Raw genomic sequence first — 21,590 nt, forward strand, 5'->3', positions numbered from 1 at the left:
CCTTTCACTCTTCCCTTAGATAATGTTTTTATAGCTAAATTAAGTATTGCTTAATGGGTTACACACACACACACAACTGGAACAATAATAAACGTTACTATTTCAGATCCAATATGCTATGGATTTGATTGGAATTAGATTCCAAAGAATTCTAGATTTTCTCTCCCCTGTTCCCACCCTCCAGTCTCCACCTCCCTCCATGCCCCCCCTGCGGGGGCGGGGGGAAGGGGAGAGAGAGATTTGCAAAGTTCTAGAAGAAGCAAAAGTAAGTCAAATTTTTGTCTCCTCAGAAAATACTGGCAGTTCTCACATCTACAAAGCAGGTAACGATGCCATCTACTAAAACAGAGAGAAAAAACATGGAGGGAAAAAAAATACGGTGCTATGGCCAAGATACATTTTTTTCTAAGATGTCTGAAGTCAGGCACTTGAATAAGTGGCCTGATTTCCAAAAGCGCCACTTAGTATTTCCCTCCAACTTCAATACCAGCTCCCAGCGCTCAGCACTTTTGAAAAATCAGGCCACTCATGCAGATACCTAAATATGGGACTTGGAAACCTAATTTAGGCATCAATTTTTGCTCATCTTGGCCTATAAGAAGATTTTTAGGAACAACTGAAGTATATTCCACACACATACATTCAAGTTTCCTCCCTGTTGATTTAAAAATTCTCAAACTTCTAGCCTGGGACAACAGGAGGCACCATCTTCCTAAAAGCTGCATCCACTGAAGTAGAGTTATTAACTTTAGGAAAACACAAGAATCTCTTGCACATGTTTTTCAGTCAGGATGGTTTATTTCAGATTAAGGAAAAATGGACAGGAGGGAAAGAACAGCCACGCGCTATTTTTTTGTTTCTGAACTGAAACACAAAATGGCAGCTATCTCAATACCAGCAGGCAGATAGAGTAACTCCTCACTTAAGGTTGTAGTTCTGTTCCTGAAAAATGCAACTTTAAGCGAAACGATGTAAGCAAATCCAATTTCCCCACAAGAATTAATGTAAATGGGGGGGTTAGGTTCCAGGGAAATGTTTTTCACCAGTCAAAAAACTTATCTCTCACACACAATACATTTTAAACAATTTAATACTGTTCATAGCTATGATGATTGTGAAGCTTGGTTGAGGTGGTGATGTTAGAGGGTGGAAGAGGGCGGGATATTTCCCAAGGAATGCCTTGCTGCTAAATCAGTGGTTCTCAAACTTTTGTACTGGTGACCCCTTTCACATAGCAAGCCTCTGAGTGCGAACCCCCTCCCCCCCATATAAATTAAAAACACTTTTTTATATATTTAACACTATTATAAATTCTTGGGGCAAAGCAGGGTTTGGGGTGGAGGCTAACATCTCGCGACCCCCCATGTAATAACTTCATGACCCCCTGAGGGGTCCCAACCCCCAGTTTGAGAACCCCTCTGCTAAATGATGAAGTAGCACTAGGCTGAGCCAGTTGTTAATGTAGCCTCTCGCTCTACAAGGCAGCAGGAATGGAGGGGAGGGGAGACAGCATGGCAGACAGAGACAGACACACATCTTGTGTGTGGGGGAGAGAGAGAAATGCAAACTGCCCCTTTAAGTAAGCTGACCCACTCTTAAGTACATTGTCTTTTTAAGTGGATCAGGAAGTTGAGAGAACAGCTGCTGCCCCAGGCTGTCTCTGTCTCTGTCTGTGTCCCCACCCTGCTCCAAATGGAGAAGAGGTAAGTGGGGTGTAGAATCAGGGGGGAGGGGGACACCCTGACATTAGTCCCCCTCTTTCTCTCCTCCCCCCCGCACAGCAAGCAGGAGTCTCAGGGAGCAGCTCCAAGGCAGAGGGCAGGAGCAGCACAAGGGCAGTGGGGGGAGGGAAAGCTGCATTGCTAGCCTGCTGGCAGCTGCTGCACAGGGAACTTATGGGAGCAGGGAGATGATAGTGGGAGCTGATGGGAGGCTGCCAGTCCACCCTGGTTCCAAGCCCTCACCAGCTAGCTGCAACGGGCTGCACTTCCTGCAAGCAGTGGACAAAAGCAGGAGGCTGCCAAACGTTAGAAGGGAGCACTGCACAACTTTAAACGAACATGTTCTCTAATTGATCAGCAAGGTAACAATGAAACAACCGGGGCAACTTTAAGTCAGGAGTTACTTTACTGTTTTCTGTGTACCGCCTCTTTAATTGTAGAATGGCAATCATTTGCAGTCACATAATGATGCTTCATGAAGCTAAGTAAACTGGATCACATGGCCATGCTACACACTTCCTCTGGTGAGGCTGATTCGTTTTCAGCACAGGGGGTGGCTGTGCCCTCTGAGGAACGTGCTTGTAGATCAAATAAAGGAATCAGTCTAAGGCCTGGTCTACACTAAGGGGGGGGGGTCGAACTAAGGTACGCAAGTTCAGCTACGCGAATAGCGTAGCTGAAGTCGAACTACCTTAGTTCGAAGTACTCACCTGTCCAGACGCCGTGGGATCAAAGTCCGCGGCTCCCCCGTCGACTCCACCACCGCCGTTCGCGGTGGTGGAGTTCCGGAGTCGACGGGAGCGCGTTCAGAGTTCGATATATCGTGTCTATAGACGTACCCTAAGTCTTTGTAGGGTTTGGCTATGAATTATTTTATCAATCTTTCTATGCTGTTCTTTTCTTGCTTTATCACACCTACAAAAAGCTGGTATGATACAGACACACTGATTTTCTACACATCTTCATCCACTTGGTGCAATTCTAATGCTTTCCTTCTATCTAGATTGTACCAGTTTTTTTTTCCTTGCCCTGAGAATTTTGACAGAAGGTAGATTGAGAAACTTTGTGAGAAAGTGGAATGTAGCTTATCTTTTTGGCTTGGAGTCAATAGCTGCACCCTCTTTACTGGATATGTTGTAGCAAGATTCTGTTGACAATGCACCCAATTCAAAAACTCACTGTGCTGTGGTAATTAGTTACAAGGAAAGTGACTGAAAGTAATCTAACAATCACCTAATTTGAGAGGCCCTAACGTTTTTCTTGTTAGAATGTGGTGAGTGTGGCACTGCTAGAAAACAACATGTGTAGAAATTCATCTTTGAGGTGGAAGTGTGATGGGTTCAGTCACAGAGATCCCCTTGGGACTGTCTCCTGATGTCCTGAAATTACCTCTGAGCCCATTTTCCCTGCCAGCTTGGGACTCCAGAACCATGCCTTGTTGTGCCAGACACGCTAGCCTGCTGCAACACAGACCCAGGTCTGGTCCACATCCAAAGCTGCAGACTTTACCTACAACTACTCAGCAGGTTATTGATCTCCAGCACCCAGACGTTGAGCTCCCAATGGGATCCAAACCCCAAATAAATCTGTTTTACTTTGTATAAAGCTTATACAGGGTAAACTCAAACTGTTCGCCCTCTATATCACTGACAGAGAGAGATGCACAGCTGTTTGCTCCCCCAGGTATTAATCACTTACTCTGTGTTCATTAATAAACACAATGATTTTATTAAGTAAAAAATAGGATTTAAGTGGTTTTAAGTAATAACAGAACAAAGTAAGTCGCCAAACAAAATAAAGCAAAAACAAGCAAGTCTAAGCCTAATACATTAAGAAACTGATTACAGGTGATATCTCATCCTCAGAGATGTTCCAATAAGCTTCTTTCACAGACTAGACTCCTTCCTAGTATGGGCCCAATCCTTTCCCCTGGTACAGTCCTTGTTAGTTCCAGCAGACATCTCAGGTGGTAACTAGGGGTTTTCTCATGACTTACCTCCTTTGTCCTGCTCCACCCCCTTTTATAGCTTTGGCACAAGGCAGGAATCTTGTGTCTTTCTGGGTCCCCACCCCTCCTTATAAATGGAAAAGGACCAGATTTAAGATGAATTTCATTATCAGGTGAAATAGTTACATGTCCTGTGAGATCCCAGCCTCCATTCATCCTGGGCTGGCCCACATGTACACAGGAAGGTTTGCAAGTAAACAGAGACATTTACAGTTCATTGATTCTGAGGCACCCTTAATGGCTGCCACTTAATATGTTTACATCAGTAATACAAGTTTACATCTTATTCTCCTAACTTCAGACATAGAAATAATACATGCAAACAAATAGGATGAACACACACAGTAGATTGTAAGCTTTGTAATGATATCTTCCAAGAGACCTTTTGCATAAAGCATATTCCAGTTACATCATATTTATGTTCATAAACTTATCTTCATAAAGCATATGGAGTGCGACGTTACAGGGAGCTCCATTATTACTTGCTTAGTTTCCTAGTACAAAAGAAGAACTCTTGGAGCACAGCAAGGAGTAGGTGTCACATGATATAAAGCTCCAGAATTTTGCAAGGGGACCATACCTGAACATCCTAGAAACTAGATCAGGTCAGTCTCGTTAGCTCCAACCCTGGAGAGTTCTACTAGCTTAACACAGGCAGAGAGTTTAACGCAGAGAGAGATTGGGGCTGATTTAGGAGCTTTCACCAGGAAAAATCCTAGTGAGAGCTAGCGAAGGAGAAATCTCAGGCTCTGATTTAGTGTCTGTTTTCCAGTTAAGAATGAACAATTACCCACACAAAGGTGAGGGGGAGGGGTCTGAGAGTTTTAGATGCTAACTCAGTGTGTGAGAACACGTGTGCTGAAAGCAGAGTAGAGACTCTATCCCAGGGGTGGGCAAACTTTTTGGGACAAGGGCCACATCTGGGTGGGCAAACTGTATGCAGGGCTGGGGCAGGGAGTTGGGGCACAGGAGGGGATGCGGTGTGCAGGAAGGGGCTCAGGCCAGTGGTTAGGGTGCAGGAGAGGTGCAGGGTGCAGCAGGGGGCTCAAGGCAGGGGATTGGGGTGCAGGAGGAGTACGGGGTGTACAAGGGGGCGCAGGGCAGGGAGTTCGGCTGCAGGGGGGGTGCGAGGTGCAGGCAGGGGGCTTGCAGCAGGGTGCAGGCAGGGTTCAAGCTCCGGCCCGGCACCACTTACCTAAAGCAGCTCCGGGGTGGCAGCTGCGCACACCAGGGCCAGGGCAAGCTCCCTGCATGCCTGCCCTGTCCCCGGCCCTGCGCCGCTCCCAGAAGCGCTGCGGCCCCTTGGGAAGCGGGACAGACGGCTCTGCATACGCTGACCTTGCCGCGCCTCCAGGTACCTCCCCCAAAGCTCCCATTGGCTGCAGTTCCCCGTTCCCGGCCAATGGGAGCTGTGGGGGGGGGGCGGTGCCTGGAGGCAAGGGCAACGCACATGGAGCCCTCTGCCCCCCTGCCTGAGGGCCACTTCTGAGAGTGGCGCAGGGACCGCAGCACTATGGGGGGGGGGCAATCCTGCGGGACAGATACAAAGTCCTGAGGGGCCGGATCCGGCCCATGAGCCATAGTTTGCGCACCCCTGCTCTACCCATTCACAAAGGGGCTTATCAATCATTCCCCTTCCATGATGGAGACCTCAGATAGTGACTTAGTTTACATCTAGGAGAGGAGAAACCCCCCAGTGATAAAGGGCTGCAAAACATACCAGTCCTATCCTTGCAGGAGAAATAATGAAAATGTTTGCATGTGTCCTAACATTATGCCTTAAAAGACATCTGAAAACAAACTACAAAAGCCTACAATTTCTGCATAGAAACCCAGCAGAGGCTATATCCACATTTAAACCACTACAATGACACAGGTTCCGCTGTGCCACTGTAACACTTCAGTTTAACCACTCTCTACGGCGACACGAGGGGCTCTCCTATTGCTGTAGTTAATCCACCTACTCAAGAGGCAGTAGCAAGGTCAACGGAAAAATTCTTCTAGCCCTCTCTACACCAGGCGTTAGCTCAGCTTAACCACGCTGCTCAGAGACGTGGATTTTTCACACCTCTGAGCAATGTAGCCGGATTGACTTAATTTTTGGTGTAGACCTGGCCTAAGTCTTGATGATCCTTTAAGTACACAATACTAAATGCAAAATCTGTATCTGTGATTACAGAACAGATTAACGATATGAATAAAGATAGCCTCTTAATACTCTGGTCATTTTGGTCAGGAATGTAACATTAAAATGTCAGTAGGGAAATCAACTGCAGAATTATAAATGTCACTTACTAACGTGTAACCCCTACCTTAAAAGCATTCCTGTTATTTCCATTGTCAAGTTCTCCTGTATTAATATTCCATCTTTTAGCTATCTCTGATCATTGTTCCAATTCACTTCTGAAAAGCTCTTCACACTCAAAGCAAGAAATTGTTCACTCTTAGCAGCCTATGGTAAGTCCTGACTCTTCAGCAATTATTGTAAGCATTTTTAACACCTAATCAAAACAATACAAGCTGTAGCACTACATATTTACAGTGTTCTGCAAACAAAAACTGATCCTGTAAGTGTTGCTTTTGAAAAAAGACTCACCATTACATTCTTAAAAACAAAAAAGGAATATAACTCATATAATCCACTTTTCTCACCTGCCTTTGTACAAGCGGTTTGCTTATATAATTTCTTGTAATGAAATGCAGCCTACATTCTTAGCAGCAGCTCCAGGCTCAGTACACAACTGATGTCATGTCCCGTATTCCAGTCTAGGTATTATTAGCAACATTTACTTTAAAAATAACAAATGTGATCTACTGCAGACTGGTGAATCAGTCTGTGCAGCTTCAGGAACATTTTAAGACAAATGTTGGCTTACTTTTTTTAAAATGTATCAGACTTTCAAAGGAAATGCAGGCCTAAAACTTACTTCATGCTTTTTTTTTTTTTTTTTTAAGCAAAAGAACAATAGTCAGAGCATAAAGATAAAGATGTTTTTGGTGTTGCAGTGTCCTCAGTAGATGTGGGGGGCAGCCATGAGGCCCTGCCCCTGCTCCTCCTCTTCCCGCCCAAAGCCTCACCCCCTGGCCAGGACAGAAGCTGGACCCGGGCCATGGTCAGAGCCACCCAGGGAGCCTGGGCTGCTGTGAGGAGTCCTGGACAATCCCCCTGCCCTGGGGAGGCAGGGCATGGGCCAGAGCTTCTCAGGTATCCTGGCCCCTGCCCAGGGTAGGTGGAGGGTCCAGGGCTCCCCCTAGTGGCCCAGGCTCCCTAGCTAGCTCATGCCACAGTCTGGCTCCAACTTCTGGCCTGGGCAGGATATTGGGGGAAGAGGAGCAGGGGTGGGGCAACTGAGAGGGGACGGATCTCATGATGAGGGGGAGGCGCTAAGGCTAATATCCTTGCCCCCTCCCCCAGGGAAGAGGCTGGCACAGCAGACAGAGGATGCGCTTCACAGCAGAGGAGCTGATGATTAGCTCCCCACCATGAAACACAGTCCTGCCTGCCCTGCTCTGTGCCTGCCTCAGGCTTGCAGTGTGCGGGGGGCGGGGCAACGTGACCCCCTGCCTCCCAAACTATACCCATGTTAAAAATTGGGCAGGGACAGCCCTTCCACTTTTTGAAGTGTGGGGGCCAAGGCTCCCTTAACCCCCCCCCAGGCCCGGCACTCCTGCATGGACATTTATGTTGGACCAGGAGTACTGAGTTTCAATTCAACGGGACACTAGCTGCTAAACTAATGTTTTAGAACACCTAATAATGCATGGTATCTTTCATCCATTTTGATTTGCAGATCAGCTGAAGCTACAAAAAAAATTATTCTTGAAAGGAGAAAGGAACAAGCAGAGCTCTGACAACAACATTAAACTATGCTCATCCTCCTAGAGTAGTTCTGCAGTACTTTAAATATTTGTTTTAAGTCATCCCCTAACATTGGCTAATGCAGAGAGATAGAAATGGAGGGGCGGGGGGGGGTGGAATCAATACCTCAAGCCAATTATTTTTAAACCAAAGTTAGGCAGGTGAGCCATAGGCCAATAGCCTCTATCTCAGGGGTCGGCAACCTTTCAGAAGTGGTGTGCCGAATCTTAATTTAAGGTTTTGCGTGCCAGTAATACATTTTAATATTTTTAGAAGGTCTCTTTCTATAAGTCTATAATATATAACTAAACTACTGTTGTGTGTAAAGTAAATAAGGTTTTTAAAATGTTTAAGAAGCTTCATTTAAAATTAAATTAAAATGCAGAGCCCCCTGGACCGGTGGCCAGGACCCGGGCAGTGTGAGTGCCACTGAAAATCAGTTTGTGTGCCGCCTTTGGCACACGTGCCATAGGTTGTCTACCCCTGCTCTATCTTGTTCTTGCACCAGAAAATAATTTCACTTTTGATGCACAAATAGGGTGGCAAAAGCAACATAAGCTACTGGATTCAAAATCCCATAAATTCACCGTGAGGTTTTACCAAATTTAGAGAGGCGGGTGAAGAGCTAAGCACAGACCAACTCTGACAATGGAGAACTGAAACACTAAAGGTACCCTACAATGAAACTGTCAAAACTGGTCTTGTGTCCTTGTTTGCTTCTTTAAGGTACATAAAGAAGGCCAGGGAAGCTGTTCAAGATTGTTTTGTTTTCTTCCTCATATTTTTACTTCAGAAATGTCAACAACAACATCTAACCTTGCCCAGTTTTGCTGGAGGAATTCTCGGGTGTCCCATAGTATAGACTTCTCACACCTCAATTGAAGGGTGAACCTTAAAGATGTCCTCTGTCCAAAACCTTTATTAGTCATTGCAATTAAGGATATGTATTAAAAAAACCAACACTTGATGTAAAGAGTAACTAAACGCCTTCTCACCTTGCACTCTTGTCTTGTGATATCATAATTTCACTAGTTTACCAATCACGATAACTTTTTTTCAGATTAGAATTTGAACAAACCTTTCAAGCTCTCATAGTACATCATAAACAAGCATAAAAGGCCACAAACTTAATTTCCCCTCACTGCCCCGCGGGAGCGAACAGCCCTACCCCCCTGAATGCTACACACGCGGCAGCCTAGCTCCAGGGTAGGGGGGAAACACGGGGAAGGGGCCGGCAGCTTGCTGCGCTCAGCCCAGGAGCGCGGACCCCGTGGCTTGCCACACTGGGAGAGTGGGGCCATTTGCCCACCCCTACATTAGGGTGTGCCTGGGCACACCCGGCACACCCCGTGCGCACGCCTGTGCTTCTGCCCCCTGACCCCGCGGGGAGCGGAGGGCGGAGAAGAGCGGGAGTCCCGGCAGGCAGCAGCGTGCCATTAAAAAAAAAAATCGGCTCGCGTGCCGTCTTTGGCATGTGTGCCATAGGTTGCCAACCCCTGTCATAGCATATATTATGACAAAAGTCTTGTTCAACATGATGGAGGACATTGAATACACAAAGTGGCTAAAGTCTGGAAAAAAAACATTGAAATCAGAACTACCCACTATGACCAACACTTTCATCCTCTGTGTTGCCAGTCACATTTTCTCATATGAACGCATGCAGTCGGGCAATATCTGGCTTGAAGAACTGTTCAAGTGCAAAGACTACAACATAAATAAATCTAATCTGATACAATCTCAACAATATAATTGTATCAGACTATAGATATGGGTAATATTTGATAACATCCAAGAATAGCTAAAATGATTCAGAACAAAATGTCTATGTACACATTCATAAGCCATCAAAATATAGCTTTCCCTTTATGCTGTATTACAAAATGAAGAAATGCCTTAGGCTTGTGTAAACTTTACAAAGGGAATGAAAACCTTTTTTTTAAGAAACTCCAGACAACCTGTTTGTCTGAAGTCCAATAGTTATGAACAAAATAATACAGCAGTCATCATGATGGACAGGCCACTGAAATGCTGGGACTGACAATCAGTTCAGTTTTCTTAAGACCTAAAGGGGTAAGTTTGGGTCTTGGCAACATGGGCTTAACTCCTATTTCAGTCAATGGGAGCTGGATTTGTGTAAGAAAGGGCAACACAGGGTCTTAGCAATCTACGTGCTAACTTCATGATTCCTAACATAACACATTCCTTGAATACTAAATACTTTGCTTTAATGGAATTTGTCACTAACAATTCAAGAAATTCAGCTTTTAATATCTAGTCTGAATTTTGGTTAAAAAGTAACACTCCCAAAATGTAAGACGACCATTTGAATGTCTCCATTGTTCTTAAAGAAAATACCTGAACATCTTCTATGTGAGCTACAGGATATATTTCTTAATGATCAGCATTCAGCTTAATATTTTTTGGGGGGGATGGGAGGGAAGAGATGCGGCCACTTGGACATATAGCTCAACACTCAAGAAGATAAAGATTTCTTACTCAGGAGAGCAACAGCTATCTTAAACAACTCAATGAAACTATTTAAAAAGAACAAAGTTGAACCAATAAAGATATTACTTCATCCACCTTGTCTCTCCAATATCCTGGGACCAACACAGCAAACAAAGAAAAACTGATTTTTCAAAAAAACATTCTGCTCAGGAAAGCCCAAAGAGACAAGCCAACCACTGATTACATGGACCTAAGATGACAATATGTAAGCAGATGGAGTTCCCAACCTGTACAGCAAAGAATCTCACAGGCACTGAATCTAGTCCAAACTTACCCTCTTCCTGGGGTCTGGTTTCATCTCTAACTCAAAACAGATACATGCCTCATCAGTGCATAAAAATTATTTCTATTGTTTTGAAAAGCTATTTTTTATTTAGATGTTGCTAATTCTTGACTAGCGTCCCCATTTTATAGTCTTACATTGCTAAAGTGGACGTTTTGTAGTTGTTTCCTTAATTAATTAGCAGGATTTCAGATTTCATATGAGATTTGTTTCTACCAAGAACTTTCAAACATAAGATGCTCATCTATGCTGAAAAAGAAACATTCAAGGCTTCATTATCATCTTTACTGTGACAAATTCAAAACACCAAAATCACCGTCAAATATCCTGACCTGTACTTGCAACCAACACCACCTTGTGATATGTTGAACTTCCACAAGGCAAGAAATCTGAAATGAACAGGCTATTGTCCCATCAGATCTTGCAGCTTGAAGTCAATACGACTTGTGCTTCTAAGCCAGGTGGCTCTGAAAATCCCACCTTTAAGTGACTTTGGGCTCGTCTACACTGGCACTTGTGAGAAAGTTGCAGCGCTGTTAAGTGCCAGTGTAGACAGTGCACCAGCACTGGGAGCTATTCCCCTCGTGCACGTGGGATTTTTAGAGAGCTGGGCAACTACACAAGCCACATTAAAGCGCTGTCACGGCAGCGCTTTAACGTTGCCAGTGAAGACACACCCTAAATATGGGCTTACGGAGTCTAACATTTCGGGTCTAATTTTATATTTGGCCTGTGTGTAACATAGTTGTTGTAAACTTTTTTTTTAAATAAAGTTTGGACTTCTCATTGTTAAAAATAAGTTCATTAGGAAATGGCAGATTTTATTCTATGGAAAAAAGCTTAGAATAAAAATATAATTTTAGCCCCGCATGCTGCGAACATTTATGCACATGCTTAACTTTAAACACCATTTGAAGTCAACAGGCCTATTCATGTGATTGAATTTACACATCTGCTTCTTTCTGTGTTTGCAGGCTCGGTGCCTTAACTGAATATTCTGTCCTTGGCAATAGCCAGTTGGTAAAATTCAAACACATACCCTACCAAGATTATACATTTTAATCTAAAATAGCACAAATTTTCAAATTAGTTTTAGCCTCAGACTCATTTAAATCCATTACTTAAAAAAAAAATTCAAATACATTAAATCATCACAGTAAATTGCCTTGATTTAAATTGCTCCACTTTGTACCTCAGCCTAAGTTATCCCTCCAAGCTTGGCTGTTCCTAGGATTTCCATGCAAATGCTTCCGTCCCAGACCTTAGTTCCCTTTTCCCAAAGGGGCACTTCAACCTTCTTTATAATCAGAGTGGAGTTAATGAATCATATCTGCTACAGTGAGTCAGCGGGAATCAGTCAGCCACTTTCTGCATGGTTCCAACACTTGCTAACAGCATGGATCAATAAAAGAACCTTGCCATCCCACCTATAGCATGAATTGTGAGCGTTCTAACACTCTCCTGTGAAGCGTCCGATATTGGCCACTGCTAAAAATGATGATGATCATTGGTCTGATCCAGTATGACAATTCCTATGCAAAACTTTGTTTTAATGTAGGTTCAAATGGCAAGGAGATCATCTTAAATCATAAGTAGTCTAAGATAGTTTTATGAAACAGTTAGGAGTTATGGCATCTTTCTGACCAGATTTTGAAAGGAAGATTATCAATTTAAAAGCACAAAACAATTCTGGGGGAAATAAATCTATTGCATTATAGTGAAAGCTGTTTTTTAAAAACAAACATTGCCTGGAAGTCTTGAAAATTAACAAGGCAGCACCAAGAAGCAAACAATGACTATAAACAGAAGCAACGATTTTCACTATCTAAACTGAGAGGCTAAAACAGGCAGGACATTAAAAAAAAAAATACACACAGGGTCCTTTTATTTGCCTTCAGGTTTTTTGAGCATTTAGGCTTCAGATTTTCATGCTTTTCTCACAAACACAAGGCTCAGAAACTTTCTCTTTTTAATTAAATCTGAGAATCTCACATAATCACATAACCCCAGGAGTTGGGACTTTTAGAAAGATCAAGTAACCTGTGACAGAACTTCAGGAGTTGGCATAACTGACACAATGACAAAAAACTGAGAATTGTAGGTCTCCAGTTTACAATAGTCTGTTATTGTTAACAATATACAGTTTTATAAACACTGTCCCTTCAAGGATAATAGTGCAAGCTGAACAAGTTATCAGAAGGTCTTAGTGGATGCTCCAAAACACTAAAGAAAATTGAAAATACTGACATTAAAAAGCAATTTTACTCAGCTCTGGATTAAAAAAGGCGGGGGAGGGAAGCCACACATAGTGGAACTGCAAAATTGCAGAAAATGACCCTCAAAACTATCTAGCATTAGGATAGCATGTTATTACTGATCTTGATGAAATGTATTAAGAAATAATGCAAACCTTCATGGACTAACTCACAACTCATATTACAAGTTAATTACTATTTATCCGCAATCTGGATTAATTACTTCAAGTTAATTTATAATACCTATAACTATTCTGGTTTGTTCATCTTACAACCACTGACTTTTTTATCTTCTCTGACTTACCATACAGTCATTATGACTGGGGGTTTCTTTTTCCATTCCAAATTACTCCCGCACTTCTTTTCTCTAGTTTACTTTCTCCCAAAACAATGCCATATTTCTGTGTATAAATGTATGCTTAGTTACTAGTGTGTGTGACTGTGTATGCATATATTTATATTCTGGGTTTTTTTGGGCTAGAACCATGGGAGCGTTTTCCGGAGCATACTTATGATTAGAGTCACTTTAAATCTTAGAAAATAAGATATTAAAATAGAAACTAACAAATCTTTAACAACTAATGTTATTACTGAATCATTTTGCCATTTAAGAAAAGAAAACAAGAACTGAGAAGCAAGTGGACTCCATCAAAATCTCTTTTAATGATGCAAAGACATATGGTAATAAGCGACTGCATTATCATAATGTTCCACATTTCAGGCTTAATGTAGTATCGCAGTTATATAAAAGGTATTTATAACTGAGGTTTAAAAATAATTGAAGTTAGCTGTTGCTGTAAACACAAAATCCACCAAAGTTTGTCTCAAAGCTATGCCATGGCATCTGAGAACAAGAGCAAGTCTGGAAGTGAAAGAGAATCAGGACAATAAAACAGTTCTTTGGTTAGTCCATGCTCTTGGGCTAGGTTTTAATTATAAGATTTCAGATTCTTTAATTTTTTTATTTTTTTTTTAAAGCATAAAACAGTCTCTCTCTTCTCCAGCACCAGCCCTCTCCTGTTTCCCATTCAGCTGAAAAGGTAACAGCAAATATGTTTCAGAAACACAGATGATGCAACCATAGACTAGAGGTAGGCTTTGAAATAATTCCCAGTGGTTAGCCTATTTCTCTTGCTCATCTTTGCTCAGTAGCTGAGCCAACTTCTAATTCTAATTTCTGAAAGTGGAAGAGGAGAAAATGCTCAGGAGAAAAAGGATAGTCATATACTAGTGGGAGACAAGGTAGGTGAGGTAATATCTTTTATTGGACCAACTTTTCTTGGTGGAAGATGTAAACTCTCAAGCTAGAAAGAGCTCTTCTTCTGCTTGTGAGTTTCTTAACCATGAACAACTACATTACCCAAACTTAACTTGAGTTCATTATGTAGTCCTATAGGTCATAATTCTGTTGCCCCACGTTCATAAAATTCCAAGAAACTAAGTTTACTTATAAACCCCAACAGACAGAGACTGGCTGATGCACCAAGACTTGAAGATTTCTGTCCCTTCAAAAGGGATGACTTCTCTTAAGTACTTAAATTTAACAAATGGATATTCTTGTTATCCATGTGAACGAATAATGCTTTTCTGAATCCTCTTAAGACTTTGGCCTTGACTATATATTGTGTCAATGAGTTCCAGAGTTTAACCGTGAATTACGTGGAAACGTGTTTCCTTTTACTAGATTTGAATTTACCAGTAGAGTGTCCTCTACTGTACATTCTTTAGACAACTGCAGTGTCAAAATGACCACATTTTATGCAAAAGAGATACATTTTTAATTCCAGCCCACTCTCTAATTGCATGCTACAGATTTGATCTTGAGCTGTCTGGGGCAGGGACCATCATTTCAATTTAGTTTACACTTTTCCTACATTGTCTATCTATGTTATGCAGATTTGTACACTGACCATACAGCCACTTCATGGAAAGCTCAGGAGAAAGGAAAGAGGTTTTAGAAACTGGACATGATGCCACTGGAGCTTTTTGGAGCCAAGCGAAGGCAGAAGCTGTTCAGGATCATAGAATAAAGATGCTACACTGGAACTTTCTGCCCAAGTTGTTAGCATATTGATGCTTAAATTGCTATCTGTAGGTTTCAGAATCAACAGGACGTTAAGACGTAAGGGGTGGTTCACTTCACTGAGCTATTATTTCAGGCTGTCTGAAAACTCTCCATCAGCACAGCTGGTTCAAGTTCTCAACGCCTTTGGTACTGCCACCAAAGTACTAGAAAATACATTTTTTAAAACCATGAAATCTTAAAATATAGACAAGTTTGCAGCAAAGTATGGGTAAAAAAGTAGATTCCTCAGCAAATTCTGTGACTGTAGAATTATAAAGCCCTGATTATATTCTTTTAACTAACAATAAGAAAACATTGACTTTTCCATTAAAAGTTTCTTTCACACAATATTGCTTTAGTCTCTCATTTTTTCTGTTTTTCTCTCCAGATGTTGACATTCTTCAGATTGGCAGCAATTTGTGAACTCATATCATATAAGAACATGTTCTAACAGCTAACAGAAAGTAACAGTATTATTTAATTTGCTTCACTTGTAATCTTCTTATACCAAGGATTTTTTCAAAATCCCAAGAATTTAAATCCAATAACACACAGTTGCAGAGTTAAGTGTTAAAAGCATGACAGACAGCACACCAGACGAACATATTACCATACATAAAGCCAATTATACTCTTATCAGTAGTCTAGAGTTACTCCTATTCATTGTATGTTCTTACAATTTACTTACCAAAATACTTATTAACTAATAAATATTTAGTAAAAACCCATATGCAGTGCCAGTAACTCTTCAGATGTTAACTGAGAGAATGTTACTCCAATTTTTGTTGCTGTTGTTCTCTTGATTTGTTTTGTTTTGAAAGGGGAGCAAGATTGGGATGAAAAAAGCGAAGAATTAAAAATCTCCAGGAAGAATGCGTGCAAGTAATCTTATATTTTGCAAATTAGGGAATTCTGAATTTTACAGCAAGATGATGTAAGGAGAGAAACAACTGACTGAGTAGATAAAAGAGCAACAAACAATTTAAGTTTAAACATACTCTTAAAAAAAACCAAACCAACCATTTGAGACATACTGAAACTTGACCAAACACACATCTTGTGGGCATTATTTCACAGAGATAACTGAAAACAAATCAGTCAGTAAAAATAAAGTTGCCAATTAATCAGTTATACCCAATTGCTAAGTTATGAAACTATTTTGTGGTGCTTCATACTCTAAAAAGACTATGATAGAAGGAAAATGTTTGTTTTTCTTCAAATATTTTACACACAAACTAAATATGCCCCATGTTAACTTTCACAACTAAACATTGAACAAACACAAATGCAAAGATCAAAGAGCATAAACCTTCATGAAGCCATGCTATGAGAGTCTGTATCACTTTGGCATAAAACTTGCACAAAACACTGGCCAGCCAGCATAGAATAAAGAAAGATCATCTGATCTACTGCACAAGCACCCGTTGGCAAAGAATTTGCTTCAAATTCTTGACATCTCACTTTGTATTTCCACTCGCTTTTAGTTTGTTTTATGAAAACATGAAGTAATTTATAATCTTTCTCCAGAAAGTGTCTCTCTTAAAAGTAGTTGTAGTGATGCTGTAGCTGTGTTGGTTCCAGGATATAATGGGAGAGACAAGATGGGCAAGGTAATCTCTTATTGAACCAATTTCTGTTGTGAAAGACACAAGCTTGTGAACTACAAAAAGCCATCTTCATCTCATAAAAAGATACTTGTGTGAATATTCTTTACCTATTGCTTAGTAACATTACTATAACAAGTTATCTTTTACTATTTGAATGGCCAGCATCATGTGTAGAACCAATTTCACTGTTTCCCCTGTATAATCGTTTTCTCTTGTTGAGGTAGGTCTTTGACAGTAACAGAAAAGTGCTCTTTTTTTTTTTTTTTTTTTTAAAGAAATTTCAAAAAGTTTGTTAACTATAAACTTTGGTTTCAGGGGACACAGGCGCAGGTACAGCAACTAATTTAAATGTTTGTATTGTTTTAATTACTGTCTAGATTTCAAATTGATGTCTTTCCTTTAAACAGGTTGGGTTTTTTGGTGTTTCTTTTCTTAAAAAAAGACAAACCATTAACAAAAAAATCCCAACAGCTATCTTCTTCCTTAAAATAAATGAGAGGTCTGGGGAGAAAATTCTACAAGTCACTACATCAAGGATTTTGTTAGGTAATAAATGTTTTGTATTTTCATTAACTCCAATAACTTTCTAAGGGCTAACATACCAAATGAATTAAAGTACAACCTGTTTAAACATCTTAATTTTAGTTTTATTAATATGCTAGAACCACCTCACTTGTAAATAACATTGGAACAACTAGAGCGTTCAAAACAGAGCTGAGAGAAATCTTGATATTTCTACTAATGCTCTAATTGAAAAACAAAATCTCAGCTAATAAAATGAGATTGTTCACTAAGAAATTCAGGAAGACAACTTAATTGTGCCTGATTGTGTTAATTTATTGAAATCAATTAGTGGAAATAAGTAACAGAGAAAATATCTATTCAAAAGTATGATAATTAGAAGCAGAAATGGCTTTGCAACTATATACCACGTATACTCGTTCATTAGCCCGTTCGTTTATAAGCCAACCCCCCAAAATGGATAGGTAAAAATAGAAAAAATGGTATGACCCTTTCATAACCCGATCCTACATTTCAGCGGTTGGAAAACTTTGGCTCCCAGCCTGTCAGGGTAAGCCACTGGCGTGTCGGGACATTTTGTTTACCTGAAGCGTCTGCAGGCATGGAGCCCCTCAGCTCCCTGGGGCCACGGTTCGCCGTTCCCAGCCAATGGGAGCTGCGAGAAGTGGTTGGCTGAGAACGGCGAACCGCGGCCACAGGGAGCTGAGGGGCTCCATGCCTGTAGACTCTTCAGGTAAACAAAACTAAATCTATTAGATATTCAATTCAATGATTCCATAGAGTTTAAAGTCATCAAATTTTGGTGTAGACCCATTTATAAGCCGACCCCTGCTCTTTGATGCGTCACTTTTTTATCAAAAATACTCCGCTTATGAACAGGTATATCACTTGTTCATACTCATGACAATTTTTGCTTAACAGATCTTAAATTCTTCAACACAAGTCAGTCACGTGGGATGAAACAAGAAAGTTACTTAAACAAGTATAAGGTCAGTCCACTAGTAATAAGGACTGCATTTTTTTTTTAAAATGTTTCAAGAAGCCTTAATATATCTGGATAGGATAGGTATTCTCCTCAATGTGCCATTTCAAACCATTCCTCCTCCTTGTCCTAACTTCTACTTCCCCCTCTCTAACCCCCACCCCAAAAACATAGGACGGGGAAGATTTCTTAAACAAGAACTGCAGGAATTCCTGCTACTTTATGAATTCCAAAAGCAATTTTAAACTGTAGGCGAAAAACCTTCTATTCCTAGAAGAAAGATTTTAAAAGACTCTAAAGCAAGCAGCAAACTCTCAGATAGGAGCAAACAGCCATTTCAACTGAGGCAAATTCTGTCTTCACCACCTCACCTTCTCCCCAACTTCTTCCATCATCAAATGTTTCTGATAATATACTGAAGTAACATTAAAAATACTATAGTATCAGGTTTGCACAGGTATATTTTTGACCATATAAAGATAATTTAAGGCCTTTTCCTATGCTGAATGCTATTAAAAACAAAATGTCTACAATGCCTGGCAATTAAATGCAATGTAATTTGAGAATTCCATGTAATACAGGTCACTGAATAAAACAGGGACTCTCTGCGCATAAATGATATTCTTGATTTAAAGAATTATTTCAAGACAAAGAGTGCCAAGCTGAAAAATGCAGAATACCGCTCTTCAGCACATAGCACTAAAAAGATGGGTGAGGGAAGGGCTCCTAAAATTAATCTTTCCCAAAGAAACACAAAACTGATAAAATCCAAGACCCTGATTCTACAAGCACTTATACATGTGAGTGGGACTACTCTTGCCATCTTCATGGATAATTATTCACATGCATAAATGTTTGCAGTATCAGAGCCCAAGACAATATTTTAGCAAAATAAAGATGTAAAAAATTTGCCCTCTTCTTCTACCTCCTGTTTTCGGTCTCTATGTGTAACCTGATTTTAGTTTTCTGCTAACAGCACCTAGGTGGAGATTTAATTCATTCATATTTAAAACAATATTGGATTGAATCAAGTTGACAGAACCTGAACCATTTAAAAATTAATCCTGCAAGCTTCCCTGAGATCACTCTCAGTTGTAAGAACTGCACTCCGCAGATAGATTAGACCCTGAATCGAAAGCTCTTTAATTTTAACCCTATGTAACAATTTTAACGTTTGAGTTCTATGTATATTCTTATTAACTATTTCAGGAGAAGTTTTTTTTTTAAAAGTGTTCCTTCCTCATCTTATCTATCTTGAGTAAGATATTCTGAAGGGTCCCCCTGGGAAATAAAGATTGGTGGTTCATTGCTGAAGGGCAGTCAGTAGGTTTTTGCTTGGCTGTTTAGACTGAGCTTGCTGTTTATTTTTATTACACTCCCATTCCTTGAATTCCTCCTTCCTAGCAAGGCATTAATCACTTTATTCAGAGAGGGAGAACCTGTGCCTCTGAAGGAAAGATTTGGAAAACAAGAACAGAACAAGATCAGAAGATGACTCTGTCCTGATTCATACTGATTGTATGAAGGGCAGCAACCAGGCTGCACTTGCATTTGTTACCCACTAAGACTCACTGTGTATACAATAAACCCTATTTAAGAAATTAAGATTCCTTCTCTCTTTTTAGAACCTCCTCAATTCTGAAGGAACTAGGACATATTCAATTCTTCTTTCTACCCATCCACAGTTCCCTTCAGAGGGGGGAAATCGTCGAGCATCTACAAAATCTTTGCTAACATGTGCATGGTGTTGGGATGTTTTTCACAAGGGAACCCTCCCCACCCCAGAATTACATGGCAATAATTAAGAAGGTGGTGGGGGGAGGTTGGAAACAGAAAGTTACCGTAGGGAAAGAAGAGTACACTAGGGTATTAATTTTAACGGGGGCTGAGTGGCGGCCCTCAACATTGTGCTGGGTGTTTTTCCTGCTCGCAGGCATGGCCATGTTGCATGCAGCACTGGCTGCCTGCTGGGCAGGGACATGAATGGAAGGGAGAGTTGTTAAACACCTAGCGGTGGGAGGATTTCTCCAGGCTGCAGCTTTCATGACAGCCTGTCTTTGCTGCACTGCAGAGGCGCCATCTTCTCGCTCTTAATCTTCGCTCGCCCCAACCCTGCCGGCCGGGCCCTATACCCGCCCGGCCGAGAGAAACCCCCCGCAGCCCGGCTCCGCACGCGCGGGGCCAGCGCCTTCCCTTGCAAAGCCGGGAGAAGGCGTCTCCTCCCCGCCCAGCGGATGTCCCTTGCTCCTAGCCCACCTGAGCAGAGCCCGGGGGCATGAAACCCCCCTGCTCCCCGCCAGGGGCAGGCGGAGGCAAGGCAGCCTCTCCGCGGGGACCCGGCCCGCAGAGGCCAGGGAAGGCGCCGGGGCTTTGTTTCCCGGGGGCTGGGCAGGAGGGCATTGCCCGGGCGCCGCCGCAGGGCGCGGGCTGCAGCAGCAGGCGCCTCCCCGGGGACCCTGCCCTGCGAGGGACACTCACCCCCCGCCACTCATCGCCTGCACCGTAGCGGGGGTGGGTGGGGGGTAGCTCTCTCCTGCCCCCGAAGTTAGCCGGGAACAAGGCGCCGGGCGTTGCTCCAAGCTCCCCAGCCCTCTGTGCGCCGCGGGGCATCCCCGCCCCAGAGGATGCACGATTGTTTCCTCTGCCCCCGCCGAGGAGGCGCACCCTGGCCCCCGTGCACCCCCCGGGCAAGGGGCGGGCACTGCCGCACCACGCCCGGCCGCCCGCCCCCGGGCGATGTCTCCCGCACCCCCGGGGCGGGGAGCTCGCACACAATGAAACCCAGCCGCAAGCCGGAGGCGCTATGGGGCTGCGGTCGGTGCACGGCACTTCGCAGCCTGCTCCCCCCACCCGCTTTTGTTCCCTGCGCTGCTCAGCTGGAGAAGCCCATTGTTCAGCGGCGGGAGGGGAGCCTGGCCACGGAGCGGGGGGTGGTGGAGGGGGGAGCCCAGCCCCTCCTTTCGGGAGCCAGGCAAGGGTCCCTTCGCCCACCTTTGCGGCGCCTGGATGTGCCCGAGCCACCCGGCTACAGGGGCGGCTCTGGGCTCTCCGCAGACAAAGGCTCCGGGAAGCCGAGCCGGAGGGGGGAGAGTGGCAGCCCCCCGCCCGCCTGCCCCTTACCTCGACAGCCCGGGCCGTGCAGGAGCAGGCCAGCAGGAGGAGCGCTAAATGGGGCAGCATCGCCGCGGGGGGACCGGCTGTAAATCCGCGCTCGCTGCCAGCCGCCGCCGGGGAGTCGGAGTGAGCTGCGGCAGCACCAGCCCAGCTCCGGCGAGCGCGCCAGTCAGCTGATGTCCCAGCCCGCCCCGAGCCAGCGCACACACCCCGGGGAGACCCCTAGCGGAGGCGCGGGGGAAGCGCAGCCAGCCGGCCCCGGGCCCTAGCAAACTCCCTGCCCGCCCAAACTGGCAGCCACAGAGCCCAGTACACGCCCGTCTGTGTCCCACCCCCAGATTGGAGGGAGCGGTGTCAGGCCCCGCTCCTCTTCTGTAGTTGCTGCAGGACGCAGGCGGGAGTTATTTTTAAGAACAGCAAACTGCCTTTCTGTTGCAGTGTGGGAAACACCTCGCTCTGCCTCCCTCACACCATCCCTCTGGTGAGATTGCTGCCTGACCCGCTGCTTGTGCCTAAATCCAAATAAAAGTCACACTTTGCTAGCTGCTTGCAAGCTCATGTCGGAGGGGCGGTTCTTTATGTCCTGGAGCCCATCTCCTAGGAGGAAGAGTTCAGGCGTTAAACTGATGCTGGATTTGTAGGACTGCTTTGTAACTAGAACAT

General features: G+C 43.2%; 1 protein-coding gene across 5 annotated transcripts in view; it reads right to left on the bottom strand.

Annotated features, from left to right (window-relative positions):
• Window positions 1–21,080, bottom strand: part of LOC123361996 (amyloid beta precursor protein) — a 322,259-nt gene extending 301,179 nt beyond the window's left edge. For 4 of the 5 annotated variants that reach the window (XM_045002229.1, XM_045002228.1, XM_045002225.1 and 1 more), the window contains exon 1: window positions 20,934–21,080. In XM_045002229.1, coding sequence (XP_044858164.1) covers window positions 20,934–20,993 — 60 coding nt within the window. In that variant the 5' untranslated portion in view covers window positions 20,994–21,080. Of the gene's footprint in view, window positions 1–20,291; window positions 20,414–20,933 lie in introns of those variants that run through there. The other variant, XM_045002226.1, reaches the window with a different exon arrangement.
• Window positions 21,081–21,590: the final 510 nt, after the last annotated feature.

This window comes from Mauremys mutica, chromosome 1 (assembly GCF_020497125.1).
Source record: "Mauremys mutica isolate MM-2020 ecotype Southern chromosome 1, ASM2049712v1, whole genome shotgun sequence".
NCBI classification, from domain to species: domain Eukaryota; kingdom Metazoa; phylum Chordata; order Testudines; family Geoemydidae; genus Mauremys; species Mauremys mutica.